The following is a 15,721-nucleotide window of genomic DNA, read 5'->3' as shown; positions in this document are numbered from 1 at the left end:
CCCCGTGTAATTCAGCTGCAGGCTTTAAAAAAACGCGTTGTTTTTCTGGAGAAATTGGAAGAAGGTTCAAACTTTTTTTTTTCCAGTTTGAAAGAAAACAAAATAAATTGCAGAGATTCTGGCTTGGGCTCAGTGCAGATAATTGGATCATGGTTTTGTGCTGCGCTGTATGATGTGTTTTATAAAGGCTGGGATGGTAGCAGCCTCCAGAGCTTAAAGCTGATGAGGGCACAAGCAGCAGGAGCTGAAGGACACGCAGCCTTCTGCTGTTGCCCTGCTGTAAATCAGGATGGCACCTGCACTGCTCCAGTTTTGAGAGGTCATGAGGTTTTTTTATCCAGAATAAGTTCCTTTTAAAATAAACATGAGATTTAGGTAATGGGGTTATAGGGTATAGTTAATGGGGTATAGGATTATTGTTGATTGGCGCAGGGTGAGGTGCATGGTGCCTTTTATTTCAGCTCTTGAGGCTAGCAGTGATGTTTTAAAGAAGTAGATTCTGTTTGCAACTTCCTGGTCCAAAACTTCCTGAGCTCCTCAGTCTGTTTTTCCCTGCTTTTCCACTGGTTTTCACAGAGCCACAGCATGGCCTGGGTCGAAAAGGACCACAATGCTCATCCAGTTCCAACCCCCTGCTCTGTGCAGGTCGCCAACCAGCAGACCAGGCTGCCCAGAGCCACATCCAGGCTGGTCTTGACTGCCTGCAGGGATGGGGCATCCACAGCCTCCTTGGGCAAGTGGCTGATTTACCCTGGGGAAGCTTTGCCCAGGGCAGGTCAGTGGGGCAGAGCTGCTGCTACCAAGCCTGGTGGTAAGCACGGTCCTTGGGACTGACTGTACTCCTAGCAGGGAGATTGCTGGCAACTTTTTTGTTGTTGTTTTATACATAGCAACACAAAAGGTAACACACACACACACATTTTAATACATGTAGCAATAGTATTTGAGGATATTTTCAGATGCAGGGATTAATGTGGGGACTTTTTAGTTGCAACGCTTGGATTCTTAATTTCTTTCAGTGTCCATGTCTCCTTACACTTCTGAAATCAGATTTCTGGGTCTTTAGTGTTACCATCACAAACAACAAAAGCAGAGGGGAAGATGCCTATCTTGCCATTGCATTGTCCTTCCAACCAGTCTTCATTCACTGCAAGATAAAATTGACACCATTTTTGTCACCCTAGGGATGTGCAGGAGCACGATTACCCGTTTTGAGATCATCTGCAGGTAAAGAGCCTGGTGGAGAGGTGATTGGAGACGGGGAGAAGTGCAGAGGAGAGGTAGACAGCAAAGTTTGTGAGGTAAGAAAAACCTCAAAAGAAAAGCAGCAGAAAAGGTGCCAAGTGAGAGGAATTGGAATGACAGCACTCTGGAATATCATGGTCTCTTTGCTCCTAACTGGGCATGGTGCAGGATCAGAAGGAAACAAGAATATGCTGATCAGTGTGCTTGAAGACAGCTGGAGTGAAACTCTCCCATCTTGCAATTGTTAGGACAGCAGGTAGTGTGTCCTTTCCCTTGGCTTCCACCTACAGTTTGTGCTCATGCCAGCTGTCCCTGTGACCTTCTTTTCTGACTGCTCTGAAGCCTTTGCATTCGATGCAAACCTCCTCAGCCCATTTTCCACCTGAAGGTGGCAGACTGTGGTTTGCAGGAGCAGCATCCTATTGTGCTCCAGGTGTTTGGCACCTCAGAGGCCCACGCTCTCCCTCCCATCTCCCGCAGTGGCAGGAGCACAGTTACCTTTGGATAAAACAAGTATCACATCTCCAGCCTGAAATTCCAAGTCTTCGGGTTGGGTGGCCTCGTAACTGAACTGCGCTACCACTTGGGTTGGTCCCGTCTCTGCTGTTGCCTTCTGTGACTCCTCTGGTTTGCTGTCAGGTAAAAATCCTTCTCCCTAGGGCAGGAAAGAAGCTGGTGAAGTCACCCCGTGGCTTCTCCTTTGTACCAGCCTGTGCCAGTGAGCCCCTTGCCAGCACCAGCAGAAGAGCTGGTCGCTGCTGCTGACCTCTGTGCAGTCGCACCACACCGTCAGGCACCGATCCTTGCTGTGGTTCCAAGCTGCCTCCAGGTTCTGTGTGCTCAGAGGCACCAGCTCTCTGCTAGCTGCAGACTTGTACCTGGGTACCAGAGGACACAGGTAAGGGGAGAGCCGCAAAAACTCAGCTCCTGCAGCGGGCAGTTCTCACCTCAGCATTGTGTGCTCAGGCTGCAGCTCCAGCTTGTCACAAACCAGGCCCAGGAGCTCCTTGTAGGACAGGTCTGGCTTGACTTGCATGGCCACTGTGTATTTGTAATGCACCTTGAGAATGCAGGGCTTGGGGACGGCCGGTTTGGTTTCCTGCAGGTGGGGAATTGGGGCGTCAGGCTTCTCCCTGCTCCAACAGCACGGGGAGCTTGGCTATGGGCAGGGAAAGGAACTGGGACGTAAGACTGCTGAGTGACAGCTGAGCTCAGGGAACCATCTCACTGAATGTTGGCAGACCTTAATACTTCTAAAGCAGGCCACCAAAGCCATGTTGCACGTGTGGCTGGTTGCCCGCCCTGGGTTTGGCCTGGCAGTGAGTGTAGTAATGCACTGGGCATCTAGTGACTGCAGTGTGGCTTCCCAGTGACTGAGCTCAAGGTGTGCCCCCACCCCTCTGCACTTGTTCTCATTTGGGATTGCTGCTTCTCCTGGAATGTAACATGGACCTGGGCTCTGCAGCACAAGGTCTTACCTTATTGGCTTCTCTCTGCTGCGTTGATGCAACAGGAACGAAGTCTGAGGAGGCAGGAAAAGTTGGGTCAACAAGTGGAACGGCATAAGCATTACTGCTGTGGGCATAAATGTGTTTCCAGATCCTCCCAGCCCTTCTCTTCAACACCCACTGTTATCTGTAGCAGCACCTCCCAGCCCTGGAGCCAGCTGTGGTTGCTCAAACAGATCCATATCTGCAGTGAGGTTCTTCTGTGGGATTCTTCAGTAACCACTGAGAAAAGAGGTTAGGGCTCTGCCTTGCCTGCTGTGTTTCAGGTGCTCACACTGTAGGGCCTGTTCTGCGTTTGTAGGGATTGGAACTTTAGGTGGGATGCAGTTCCTCAGTGGGCTTTGACATACCAATGCATTTGCAAGCACAAACAACAACGTTGTCCCTGCTGCTTCTGGCAGCGAATAACCTCAAATACGGGACTTTGCAGACAAAACAGGAGCCCTAAGTCACTCTTACAGCTGGCAGTGCCTGCCTTGGTTCACCATGCTCAGGCAGCTGCATGGCCCTGGTGCCACCACCCTGCTCCAAGAGACACACCAGCCACATCTCCTTCCCAGAGTGGTTGTAGCTCCCTAGAACTGGCCCAACACTAAGATAATCCCAGCTGCCCTGCTTTATGGAGAAGCCTGTTATGCACGTTCTGCTCTGGGACTTATGCAAGCTGGGTCACTTGCCCTGCTGCTTTCCCTAGGCCCTTTTTTCCATTAGCTGCTGCCCTAATTAAGAGAAAAAGGGAACCTCGAGCTTTGTTTTGTTCCATCCTCAGTGCTGCAGTTGCAGTATTGCCTCCTGTTTTAATGTCCACACCCTAAAAGAGTCAGAGGTAGCCCCCAGCCCTGGCTCTCTATAGGACACAGTATACAAGAGACTGTCCCTACAGCTCCTCCCTTCCTCCCCTCCTTACACTGACCTGGTGCTGGCCGCCGGGGCCTTGGAGCAGTGCTGCTGGGTGGCTCAGGGATGTCAAATTCAGGAGGAGCCTCGTCCTGTGCCGATGGGAAAAGGGCAGCACTGGCACTCAGCATCCCTAGGGGAGCAGGTACAGTCCCCGGGATGCTGCTGCCTTGGGGACCCCCTCCTGCCATTCGAGGCAGGAGTCCTGGGGCTGAGAGTTCTGCCTACTGTCCATTGATTTGGGGTGGAACAGGGCAGTTCTGGCCTCCGGGAGAGCAAACAAGGACAGTTTTTCAGGAGGCAGTGCCATTCAGGAGACAGTGTCTGATTAGTATGTCTGGACCTGTTTTCCCAAGGTGTGCTTGGAGTTTTGAATCAGTGAATTGCGGGGTGAATTCACTACCCCTTCACCTCCTCAGTGCTACCACCTCCCTCCCCAGGGATCATCAGCATGGTGTCTGCACAGATTTTGTAGGCTCTGAGCTTGTGCTGAAAAGGCCATAAACCAGGAGTCCCACAGCATTGAAAGGAAGAAAGGTTTGTAGGCACGGGTTCTGCTGGGTGATCTATGTGATGTCCTGGGGCCACCAGCTTCTCCTGGTCTCCTTACCTGGATGTGCAGCTTGTGCTGGAGCTCCATGGGCTCAAGGAAGTTGCACGGGACAATCCCTTTCTGCAGGTAAGAGACAAGGGAGGAGCATTGTTGGGACTCAGGGGTTAGTGGCTGCCTGGGTTGAAAAGGATCTTAAAGGTCATCTAGTTTCAACCCTGTGAATGGCCTTGGATCATCTTGAGATGATTACTTGACCATCCAGGAGATTGAAGATAAGGGAATGATGTGATCAGGCAAGCAAAGCAGCACATCTGGCCCCATTATTGCCCTACCAGTCCCCTGTAGAACCACCCCATGTGTCAGGCAGACCCCCATACCTTCCCATTAAACATCACCGTAGCCCAGTTGTCCTTCTCTTTCTTCAGGACAAAGACAATGTTTCCTGGCAGGACCTGCAGCTCCTCAGCAGTTTCAGGTATGAACTCATACAGGACGCGGTGCGGCTGCCCTTCGAGAGCCCTGGGAATGGAAGCCAGCATCATGTCAGGAGGGGAGGTGATGCCACTGTTCGACCTCATAGGGGGCCTAAACTCCGCTCCCTTGTTTCTCTCCTCCTTTCCCCCACTGGTTCTGAACACTCAGCTGGATGGTGCAGGACACGGCTGCACCAGGCTGTGTGTGTTAGCAGTGCTGCCAATGTTTCATCCAACCTACCTGAGGATTTCTGGGGTCTTGGACCTGGGTGGAGGCCCAGAGGCCTGTGAACAAGAAGACAGAAGGAAATTCGTCATAATCTGGAGGATTTGGGTTGCTTTGCAGAGATGTCCTGCAGTCCTTTCCTATGCCTGTTGTCCTCCCTGCGTGGGTGCCTCCTTCTCACTGGTATCAGGTCATCAGTTTCCTTCTCCACTCAGCCCTTATGAATCTTAAGGGGGAGAGTTTGTCACCTCCCCGAGCTCCCTACCCAAAGCCACCACCCTATGGGAGGAGCCTGGGGTGCATTCTCAGGGTGAGACATGAGTGGGCTTGGGCTGTGACCTCTGGTGAAGAAAGCAGCTGGGATGTGGGAGCAGCTTCCTCCTCACCCTGGCCGTGGTAGGAAGCTTGGGGTGGTGACGCTGCTCTTTGCTCACCACTGTCATCCAGAATTCCCCCTCCCCACGTATGCCTGAAGCTCTGCTTGGTATCCCTGTGTATGCTTGAAGCTCTCTGTGCCACATGGTTCCTTACCTGCGGTTGGAGGGGAGCAAATCCTGAAAAACTGTCCTTGTCCACCACGGATGCCACCACCTACAGCCAGAGGAAGACATGCTGTGACTTGGTGCTTCTCTTAGACCTCTGATCTCTGACATCCACTGTCCTCCTTTGCTGCCATCCAAGTCAATCTCCTTGGATGTGGGTGCTCTGGGTTTGCTTTCCCTGGCAGCACTGGCACTGGGGTGTCCATTCTGCCTCCCAGGACCTGAGCTTGAGGGTGCACCCAGTGCTTGGACCTTACACAGTAATGTGCAAGAGAGAAGCCCTGCTCAATTGTCTGAGCTGCTTCAGGCTGAGCAGAGGCAGTACTGGAGTTACTTGTGGGTGTCAGATTTTAAATAGTTCCTTTTTTTTTCTTTTTTTTTTTTTTTCTTTTTTTTCCCTTGTTCACCAAAGTCCTTGGCTCGATTTGAAGCTCCAGTGTGACCTTCCCATCTCACCACCGAGTGACCATCCCTCACTTCTCACTAAGGAAAGTGAAAATGGGCCATGCTGAGCCACACAGATAAAAGGGTATTTCTGTGAGCTTAACTCTGCTATTTCACATAGTCCTGGTGCCTGCAGCATCCCCAAGGTTTGGGCTGGCTTTGCATCCCTGTGCTCAGCAAGCACAGCTCAGTGTTCGGTGGCTGTAAGGCAGAGAGGGCGATCAGCATCTCTCTTCAGCCTGTAGATGTGGCTTGCATTAATGCTCCTTTCTTACCATGGCTTTTCCCAGGTAGTCCTTCTTCTCCAGCTGAGCAACTTGCTTTTCATTTGGTCGAAACAGCTTCCCTGTGGGAATTGCCACTGGCTCATAGAGCTTCTGTTTCTGTAGCAGGGAGAAATCATAGAACCATTAAGGTTGGAAAAGCCTTTTAAGATCACCTAGTCATGGACCTCCATAGGCAGGCACTGTGCTGAGACCTGCTGCTCCTCACCAGGATGGCTTCCATCGCCCTGTCAATCTTGTTGTGCTGGGGCTCACTCTTGGAGCTCATTGCCAGTGTCAGGTGCTCCTCGGCTTTCTTCCAGTCCTCCATGGTGGCATACACCAGTGCAATGTTGTAAAGGATCTGTAGAGGGATGGGAGCTAGGAAATGGTCTTTTAGAGGCACTAAACCTTTGCTGTGGATGTTTTTTGCTACCTTGTTGACATCTTGGGTAGACTATCCCCACTCTAGCGTGCTTGATTTTTTTTTTGCAAGGCATGAATCATAGAATTCTTCAGGTTGGAAAAAACCTCTCAGTTCACCAAGTCCATCCCCACCATGCTCACTAACCACATCCCTCAGTGCCACATCTCCACAGCTCTTGGGCACCTCCGGGAGTGGTAACTCCAACACCTCCCTGGGCAGCCTGTGCCAGTGCATCACCACTCTTTCAAAGGAGAAATGTTCCTAATATCCAACCTGAACATCTCCTGGCACAACTTGAGGCCATTCCCTCTCATCCAATTGCAGTTACATGGGAGCAGAGGCTGACCCCACCTCACCACAGCCTCCTTTCAGGCAGTTGCAGAGCAGTGAGGTCTTCCCTGAGCTCCTCTTCTCCATGCTGTCCCATCCCATTCCCTCAGCTGCTCCCCATCACGCTGTGCTCCAGACCCTGCACAGCTCCGTGCCATTCTCTGGACATGAAGAATCCAGTGAAAAGCCATTGGGTGCATTTCCCCTGGATTTTGTTGACCGAGACCAAAACACCATTTGGTTTCTCTCACCTCGCAAGCGAAGAGCCTGTAGCGCAGCCCCAGGATCTTGTAGTCGATGAGCTGGTTGCCCCGCAGCTGGGCCAGAGCCTCCTTGAAATCCTTCATGGCCATTTCATAGCTGGGGAGGAGAGGATGAGGTAGGGGCTCCCAAGGCCCCTCCACCTCCCCATGTTGGTGTTCTGGTAGCCCACCTAAGCGCTTCGCCTCCAGGCTGAGTCCCTGGCCCCTCACACTGCCCACGGCGGCTCAGCCAAGGGCCACCAGCTGAACGAGGGGTAAAACTGAAGCCGTGCACTCACTTGTGTCTCTTGTAGAAAACGGATCCCCGCTGGAAGTAGGCCACTGCCAGGTGCTTGTCACAGCTGATGCTCTGGGTGAGCGCCTGCAGGGCGAGAGGAGCGAGAAGGGAACGTCTGCAGGGAGAACTGGGCGACACCTCCCTGCAGCACTGGGAGCTGTGCCTTACCTCCTCTGCCTCGGCCAGCTGCCCCAGGACCAGGTGGGTGCAGCCGATGTTGAAGCAGATTTTGGCTGGTGGGTTCTGGACGGCGGTGAAGGCCTTCAGGGCTGCCCCCCACTCCTTGCCATCCGCAGCGCACACCCCCTCCTGCCACAGCCGGATGGTCTCCACCAGCGACATGATGCGGTGCGAGGTGGATGCGGTGTGCCCAGCCTTCCCTGCAGTGTCTGCCTTCCTCTCCCAGCCCCTCCCGGCTGCACATCTGCCTTCCCACAGCCCGCCTGGTGTCACAAACCCACCAGGAAGTGGCCCTGGTGGCGTCAGAGCAGCGTGGCCCCGAGATGGGGAAGTGGAACTGCCCTGCTGTTACGGGTTCCCACTCAGGGCTGTGCCTGCATTGCAGTTTGTTCTCCTTGGGTTGTGCTTCTGGGGGCTTCGTATGGGGGTGCCGGCATTATTGGCTCGAGGTTGGCCTTGCAAAGCTGTGTGGTGAGTGCTGCAGCCCAATCCTGCTCATCGTAGGCATTTCATAAGAATCTGAAAGCTGTCAGCAAGACTTTGCCCTTGTGTGTTTATTAACTCCCATATAATGCCAACAGCAGGAGGGAGAGCATAGAAGAGACTTCTGCTCGACTTCTGCTCAGAAGAAACCTGACCTGCTGAGGGCTGGAGGTGAAGTGTGTGATAGAGCCCATCTGCAGACCTCAGTGCATCCTCATGGCCTCCCTGCAGGGCTCTGCTTTCACGCTCCCATCCTTGTGGATGGTTCCCCCCTGTTGGGGTGCTGTCCTGCTGGGTGGGTTATCTGCTAGCCCAGAACTGGTGTCAGGGGATGTGGGGCAGGATGTGAGATCCCAACTCTGAAAAGTGCTCATTTCACCTGCATTTTGCAGACAGATGAGATCTGAAGCACAGCAAGTGCACGTAGCAACTGGTCCTTCTGATAGTTTTAACCTAACATACAGCTCCCAGTTTTGAAGCTGTGGTAAGCACTGCCTTTCTAGTAACAGAGCAAGTCTCTTGTTCCCCTTTCTCTCAGTTTAGTAGGAGAAACCTGTTTCTTGTCTGAAGAGAGGAATGTGGATGTTACCATCTGCGTTGTGAGCCTCCTGAAGCACAAGCACAGGTCACTGAGAGCTGGTAGGAACGGCACAGGACTGCCTGAAATCCAGCCAGTGTGCAGTAGTCACCTCTCTGTTTGCACTGCAACAGTATGAGTGGTTTTATCATCATTTCTGGAATGAAGAGACACAAAAAGAGCCCAGATTCAGCACTCCCTCGTGTCCCACATCTGCATCTCCAGGGACAGGAGTGTGTCCATCACGTGACGCTGCTCTGGAGGCAGATGGGTGAGCAGGGCCATCACGATGCACCGTGCTGTGATGTGAGCACAGCGTGCTCCTGAGCTCACTGCCTCTTCCCGTTTCACTCAGCAGCAGCCAGAGCAGAAGAGAGGCATTCTTCCCTCAGCTCTGCCCTCCTACCCCGTGCCTGCAGGCAGCCTCATTTAGCGCATCCCTGGACACACAGGCACAAAATAAACACATCTTTATAACTGTTCCTATATAGCATACTCTGAGGGGAATCTGGAAAACCTGAAGATTGCTCTTCGCTGCCTTTGTTTGTCCAGTGCCACCTAGAGGGAGCTGGTCCACTGTGATCTTGGTTGGTTTTGGAAAGTTGATTACAGGTTCATCCCCTGGAGATGCCAGAGACAAACACAATCCCAACCATGAGATCAGGACTTTCACCCTCCTGCAACAACCTTGCTTTACTGTTTTTCTCCTTTAGGGAAGGCATACAGCATCAGTGGTTGGGAGTGTCGTTCCATGGTTCAAGTCTGAGCACAAGCAAAGACACCTCTAGCAATCCTGGTTTGGAACGTCTCCTGTTGTTTAAATGTCTTGAAACAACCTCAGATTTTCTTGTATGCCATTTGTTGCCGTGACTTAAAGGAGAAACAGCTGCTAGAAAGCAAGCTTAGCAAGATAAATAATAGAGGGGAGAAGCTCTAGGGCTTGCTTTTTAACTTTGGTCAGTCCTTGCATTCAGCTGCCTGCAGAATTAAAAATAAGTTAGCTTCAAGATATTTCAGACTCCAAGTAAATATTCAGTGACGATTTATTTGTCTGGTCTTTATTACAAAAAAAACCAAAACAAAACAAAACAAAAAAAACAAAAAAGGAGATATTAAAAAACAGCAAAGATTTTTACAAGTTCCCCAACCGTTTCACACAACGGAACTGTTGTAAAATGGCGAATGTAAAACAGTGTGTCTCAGTCCTGGCCCTAACCTTCAGTGGTGAGCTGTGGTCTGGGATGCCCGGAGCTTCCTTAACTCCTTTCTAAAATACTCCTCTTTATTTTGGAACTTCATTTGTCCACTTGCTAAAGCATCGTGGTACAGCAGGAATGTCAACTGAATGGTGACCCTTAAGACTACGTCCCTTTTCTTCTTCTGTGTAGGATCTTTAGCTCCCAAAATAAAAAGTTTCCTGGACTGGGCTCCAGTGTAAATGGACCTTTATATTCTAGCATACAAAGTGCAGGAAGAACAGCTCCACCCTCGCTGTGATCTGCCTGCTGTTCACCTGGCCTCTGACTGATCACAGCACGTTGGAACAGGCCACGAGGTGTGAGGTTAAGGAAAATACCTGGCTTACTGGAATGATGATCGGTCAGAGGGGAGCTGCTCTTTTCTGTCCTACTCACTGCTGTAGGCTCAGAGGTTGACCAAAGGAAACTTGGTCCAGTTACCAACGTTTGCAGCTGCCCCACTTTTCAAATATTTATCTTACATCAAAACACTGCTTGGCTAGCAAAAAGGATTAAGACATTGCCCTGCGTCCCTCAGCACTTGTGTGGAAAGTCAGGTCCAAATCTGCCATAATTATACACAAATACAAATCATCCTAAACATGTTGTAAATGTAACTATGCGTGTCACTGAAATGCTCGAGTACCAAATAGTCCCGTTAGAAATAAAATTGCACCTTCATAATTTTCCAGAGTTTAACAAAAAGAGATCACGATATGCGTTACTTGTCAGGTACGAAAGAAGCAGCGAGAAGGCAAGCTGAGAGACAGGTGCTGCCCACAGGGCAGCAATGGCATCTGGTTGGGTTTTGCACCAGCATTTCCCACACCATGGAGAGCAAACAGCCACTTGCTGCTGGAGTTAAACTGTTTTCCTGGCGGTCAAAACACGGACGATAGACCCTAATCCACCAGCAGCCAGCGCCTGAGAAGAGAAACATGGCAGTGAGCAGCAAGTCGTGGCTACAGACCCAAACAGCTGCTGCTGGGAAAGGCTTCCCCACCGTATTCAAATAAGCACCTTCCAGCAGCTCAAACCCAGAACAACAGCCAGGGTGGCAGGGAAGCATGGCTGCATTCATTTTAGGGAATGCAAGTTAACACGCTTTTGTTTCCCTGCATAACTGAGTTGCAAATTTGGCTCCCCTCAAGGAAGGAAATTCTATTTCCACCCCCTTGAACCACTATGTTCAACTATTTTGTTTGCCCCAGACTGACTTAAAAAAATACACATAAATCAAACTATAAATGCAGAATCGTTACTCAAGAAATCAGAAGAATGAGGAAGAACAACAGAACTCTGAATGTGCAGGACAGTGCACTCCTCACTGTGGGAAATGCAGCACTTGGCTGTTGGCACTCTGTGGCTATTGACAACTCCGAGCTGTTCAGAAGGGACAGGTGAGGAAGGAGGGGAGGTGTTCCCTCTCTATCATGAGAGGAATAGAGTGCCCATCAAGAATGGCCACAAGCAAGTTGAAAGCTTATGGGTGGGAGTTAAGAGACCAAGGAAACAAAGGGAAGCAGGGACAGGTACCCTGGAAGGAGTACAGGGATGCTGCTGGGCTGTGTAGGGATGGGGTCAGGATGGCTGAGGCCCAACTGGAAGTGGGCTTGGCAAGGGACACAAAGAACAAGAAAGTGTTCTACAGGTACATCAGCCAGGGACACAGATGGTGTCCCTTAGGGGTCAGTACTGGGACTGGTGTTCACAGAATGGTCAGGGTTGGAAGGAACCTCAAGGATCATGAATCTCCAACCCGCCTGCCACATGCATGTGTTCTTTAATATCTTCATCAGTGACATCAGTGAATCGAGTGTGCCCTCAAATTCTGTGGGTGACACCAAGCTGTGTGGTGCAGACAATGTGCCAAGGGATAGGATGCTGTTCAGAAAGACTTAGGCCAAGCAGCAGGCCCAGGAGAACCTATGGGGCTCAACAAACCCAAGTGCTAGGTCTTGTACCTGGGTCAAGGCAACCCCCACTATCACTACAAGCTGGTGGATAAAAGATAGAACACAGCCCTGATAAAAACATCTTGGGGGCTGTAAAGAAACTGTTAGGTCACAACATGAATTGGTGATTGAGCACCTGGTTGAAGGGGTGTGGCTGGGCCAGGGAGCACAAGCAAATTATTTACACCTGTGCTTCCCATGTGACCAGAAGGGGTGGATCCATCCTGGGCTCATCTAAGGACCAGCCATGGAAGGGTGAGCATCTCTTGGGCCTGGGTTACTTTCTGAGGAGTGCTGTGTACTTAGAGAGACTTTTCACCAGTTGGGTGAGTTTAACTCTTTTTTCTTTATATGGTATTGGCCTACCTGCAAATACTTCACCTGCTATAACTAAGAACCTGTCAGAAGCAATTTTGCTTCTTCATAAGTCAAAAAGGGGTATTAGAGGATGGTGGCTGGGCATGAGCCAGTAATGTGCCTTGCAGCCCAGGAAGTCAACTGTATCCTGGGCTGCACCAAAAGCAGCATGGCCAGCAGGCTGAGGGAGATGATGCTGCCTCTCTACTCTGTGCTGGTGAGACCTCACCTGAAGTACTGGATCTACATGTGGAGTCCTTGGTACAGGAGAGACATGCTTCTGCTGGAGCATGTCCAGAGAAAGGCTACAGGAATGACCCAAGGGATGGAACACCTCCTCTGTGAGGGCAGGCTGAGAGCTGTGGTTCAGCATGGAGAGGAAAAGGCACTGGGGAGACTAAGAACAGCGTGTCAGTATCTAAAAGAGGGCTGTAAGAAAGAAGGGGATGCTTTTTAGCAGGATCTGTTTTGACAGGACAAGAGAAAATGGTTTCAAACTAAGAGGGAAGGTTTAGACTGGATGTAAGGAAGAAATTTTCTATGATAAGGGAGGTGAAGCACTGACACAGCTTGCCCAGAGATACAGTGAGTGCCCCATCCCTGGAGACACCCAAGTTCAGGTTGGCCAGGGCACTGATGGAGCTGTAGGTGTCCCTGTTCAGTGTGGGGGAGCTGGAGCAGGTGGCCTTCTGAGATCCCTTCCAAATCAAACAATTCCATGATTCTGTGAACCTATTTTAGTTTTACCAGGCCAAAGGGTAGTTCTTATCATGCCCAGGACCCAAGAACCTGTTCCCACAAAAACCCCAGGGGAAGAGCAACATCCTATACACACACCTTCTCGTGCCACTGCAGCAGCACAGCACTGCTGTTGTCGGAGGGGCTCTCAAAGCCTTTGTAGATGTACTTCATTAGCAGATCAACACCGTTCTTATCCAGGGACTGGACTGCCTTCTCGATATCGTTGGCTTTGAATGAGATGAGGACCTTCAGGACAATACTTTCTGCACGATCCTGTCAATAGGTAAGAAAGGCAGAGAGACTTATTCTTGTATAAGATGCATCCAAACATTAGTCACCTCCTGAACAAGTATGCTTTTCTCTATAATAATTCCAAAATACATTTGAATAGAGCAGTTTGTACACATTAGATGAGGTTAGGGCTAACTACTAACTTGCATATTGAAAATCAAGTTCTGACAAGCTCCACTTGCACTTGGCTGGTCTCATTTATTACCAGAGTCTTTCCCATATCTTTGTTCTTTTTAACGAGACACCAATTATTATATTCCATGGAATTGGCATTGGCCAACCCAGAAGGAAAAACTGCTGTAAGCCACATGCTTTAAGAAAAATCAGCTCCTGTCCTAGGCACAGAGGACACAGTCTGGCAGCATTAACAGTATTATGCATTAATGACCATTTGCAAGTCAGTCTGGATGTCATTTCAGGCCCAGGAGTTTGTGTGGCATGATTACAGCTCTAGATTAGCCATGTGATCAGCAGAAAGTGACTGTTCCTGTTCATCCATCACTAACTGAGGGAAGATGAAAGAAAAGAGGTCTGAAGCTTGTTATGGAATTATTCAGAACTCTTTATATAAATACTTCCAGCAGCTTCCTCTTGCATTGTGAATGTTTAGTTTCCTTATTTCTCACACAAAGAGCTCTGAGCAAAGCTTAAGTTGCAAAAGGATGTTTAGTGAAACACAAAGTCAGCTGCTCTGCCCTCTCCAGTTGCACTGCCTTTGCACTGTACTGTTAAGAACCTCAATACAGACCTAACAGAAACAAGTCATTCATATGAAGATAAAGTTGGACAGCAGTGTCTGCAACAAATACCAGCTGGTTCTCTGTGAAACCCCTCAGGAAAGAGAAAGGGTTTGGGGAAGATCTTCCACCAGTGGTCTGCTGAGGACAGCCTGGTGTCAGAGCAGCAGAGCACAGAGCTGTGGGGCTCTGCTCAGCACCTCCTCCCATCTGCCTCTTCCTGTTGCCACTGCAATCATGAATGACTCAAGGCTTATTCTGGGGAGATGCAGAAGTACATGCAAGCAGCACTCTCCTGCGTTCCGTCAGAGGGGAAGTGCATGTGATTTCTGAGGTTCCAACGGCTCAATTTTGATTGGCTGTGATAACCACCAGTTCTTCCTTTTTTGTAGCCCGGGTCTGGCTGTGCTAGCAGTTTCCTCAGTTGCTGCTGACTGCGGTTCTGAGCTGGGGAAGCTGCCCTGAGGAGCCTGACCTGCAGCAGGGGCGGGCTGTGATGTGGGGACCTGCCCAGGCACAGCATCTACAGCTGAGGGACAGCCAGCTCAAGGTGCACCAGGCTGCGAGCAGATAGTGGAGCTGTGGGAGCCCCCGTTCACTGCACGGGAGTTGCACCGGGGGGGCTTTAAAGGTCTCCCCCAACTGAAAGCATTCTGTAAAGGCACACAGACAGCCGGGCTGCGGTTTTTAGGGCAGAGATCGGGGATGCTGGGACTGGTGACACAGACAGGAAGGCGACGCTTAGGGAAGCGCCGAGCTCACCTTCACGGCTTGGTTCTTCGTGTTGATGGGCGGGTTCTTCAGCGCCGCCTGCAGCGCGGCCATCATGTTCCCTGTGCCGGGCGTTAAGGGGCAGCGCTCCCTCAGCACCCGCCCGCGAGATCGCACCGCCATGCCTCCCTCCCCACCCCTCCTGTCGCCCTGTGACGGAAGGATATTGCCTGAGGCACGAATCCACCTCGCCCTCGTCGGGTCCCGCTTGCCCGTCGCCTCCGTCCTCCTCGTCCACGAACTTGTTCTCGTCGTACTCGTCCACGTCCACCCGGCGGAAGCGGGCGGATGACACGGTGTGCTTGGCCATGGCCGCCCGCTCGCTGCCGCCTCCGCGCTCTGCCGCCCCGCCCGTCTCCGGGCGCAGGCGCCTACCGACGGCCGCACTGCGCAGGCGCGCTGCGGGGCCCGCTCTCGCGATGCGAGAAGACGGCTCGGGCTGAGGCGAGCGGCCATTGGTCGGTCAGCTCGGCGCGCCCTTCCCGCCGCCCGAGCGCCGTTTCTGTGGTGACGGGGCGGGCGCCGCTCCCTCAGCCGTGGAGGAGCGCCGCTTTGATGCCCGCAGCTCCCTGGGCGGCCCGTGACGCTGCGTCACCTCCTCACACCCAACCTGAACCTCCCTCGGTGCAGCAGTGACGGCATCGGTGGACAAGGGAAAGGCGACCGATGTCATTTACCTGGACTTGAGCAAAGCCTTTGACATGGTCCCCCACCACATGCTTATCTCCAAATTGGAGGGATGTGGATTTGATGGGTGGGCCACTCGATGGATAAGAAACTGGTTGAAAGGCCGCAGACAGAGGGTGGTCATCAATGGCTCTATGTCCAGGTGGAGGCTGGTAACGAGCGGCGTCCCCCAGGGGTCTGTCTTGGGACCGGTGCTCTTCTACATCTTTATCAATGACATCGATGACGGAATCGAGTGCACCCTCAGCAATTTGCT

General features: G+C 51.4%; 2 protein-coding genes across 2 annotated transcripts; both read right to left on the bottom strand.

The window, feature by feature from the left end:
* Positions 1-60: 60 nt before the first annotated feature.
* On the bottom strand, positions 61-8,631 carry NCF2 (neutrophil cytosolic factor 2). The gene is made up of 15 exons (XM_031595523.2): positions 7,617-8,631; positions 7,450-7,532; positions 7,160-7,268; positions 6,381-6,515; positions 6,164-6,271; positions 5,434-5,493; positions 4,918-4,961; positions 4,581-4,722; positions 4,261-4,323; positions 3,667-3,742; positions 2,724-2,767; positions 2,193-2,344; positions 2,012-2,123; positions 1,744-1,900; positions 61-1,147 (listed from the first exon to the last, which is right to left on the bottom strand). The coding sequence occupies exons 1-15, from the start codon at positions 7,788-7,790 to the stop codon at positions 1,047-1,049; spliced, it is 1,560 nt and encodes a 519-aa protein (XP_031451383.2). The 5' UTR covers positions 7,791-8,631; the 3' UTR covers positions 61-1,046.
* Positions 8,632-9,713: 1,082 nt separating this feature from the next.
* ARPC5 (actin related protein 2/3 complex subunit 5) lies at positions 9,714-15,170 on the bottom strand. Its single transcript, XM_031595521.2, has 4 exons — positions 14,946-15,170; positions 14,770-14,842; positions 13,076-13,252; positions 9,714-10,850 (listed from the first exon to the last, which is right to left on the bottom strand). The coding sequence occupies exons 1-4, from the start codon at positions 15,086-15,088 to the stop codon at positions 10,788-10,790; spliced, it is 456 nt and encodes a 151-aa protein (XP_031451381.1). The 5' UTR covers positions 15,089-15,170; the 3' UTR covers positions 9,714-10,787.
* Between the last annotated feature and the right edge of the window lie 551 nt (positions 15,171-15,721).

This window comes from Phasianus colchicus, chromosome 9, assembly GCF_987193195.1.
Source record: "Phasianus colchicus chromosome 9, bPhaCol1.hap1.1, whole genome shotgun sequence".
Lineage (NCBI taxonomy): Eukaryota > Metazoa > Chordata > Aves > Galliformes > Phasianidae > Phasianus > Phasianus colchicus.
The sequence above is the reverse complement of the archived record's forward strand: the minus strand, read 5'-3'. Positions and strand labels throughout refer to the sequence as shown.

Bases quoted from the DNA above. Each gene is read 5' to 3' on its own strand.
- NCF2 (XM_031595523.2), bottom strand. From the start codon at position 7,790: ATGTCGCTGGTGGAGACCATCCGGCTGTGGCAGGAGGGGGTGTGCGCT. The intron at 6,516-7,159 runs GTGAGAGAAACC...ATCCCTCTACAG, and splicing joins ACAGGCTCTTCGCTTGCGAG to ATCCTTTACAACATTGCACT. The intron at 2,124-2,192 runs GTGAGAACTGCC...TCTGGTACCCAG, and splicing joins CCTGAGCACACAATGCTGAG to GTACAAGTCTGCAGCTAGCA.
- ARPC5 (XM_031595521.2), bottom strand. From the start codon at position 15,088: ATGGCCAAGCACACCGTGTCATCCGCCCGCTTCCGCCGGGTGGACGTG. The intron at 13,253-14,769 runs GTGAGCTCGGCG...ACCTATTGACAG, and splicing joins CGAAGAACCAAGCCGTGAAG to GATCGTGCAGAAAGTATTGT. The intron at 10,851-13,075 runs GTGTGTGTATAG...TTCTCTTCTCAG, and splicing joins TGCTGCAGTGGCACGAGAAG to GCGCTGGCTGCTGGTGGATT.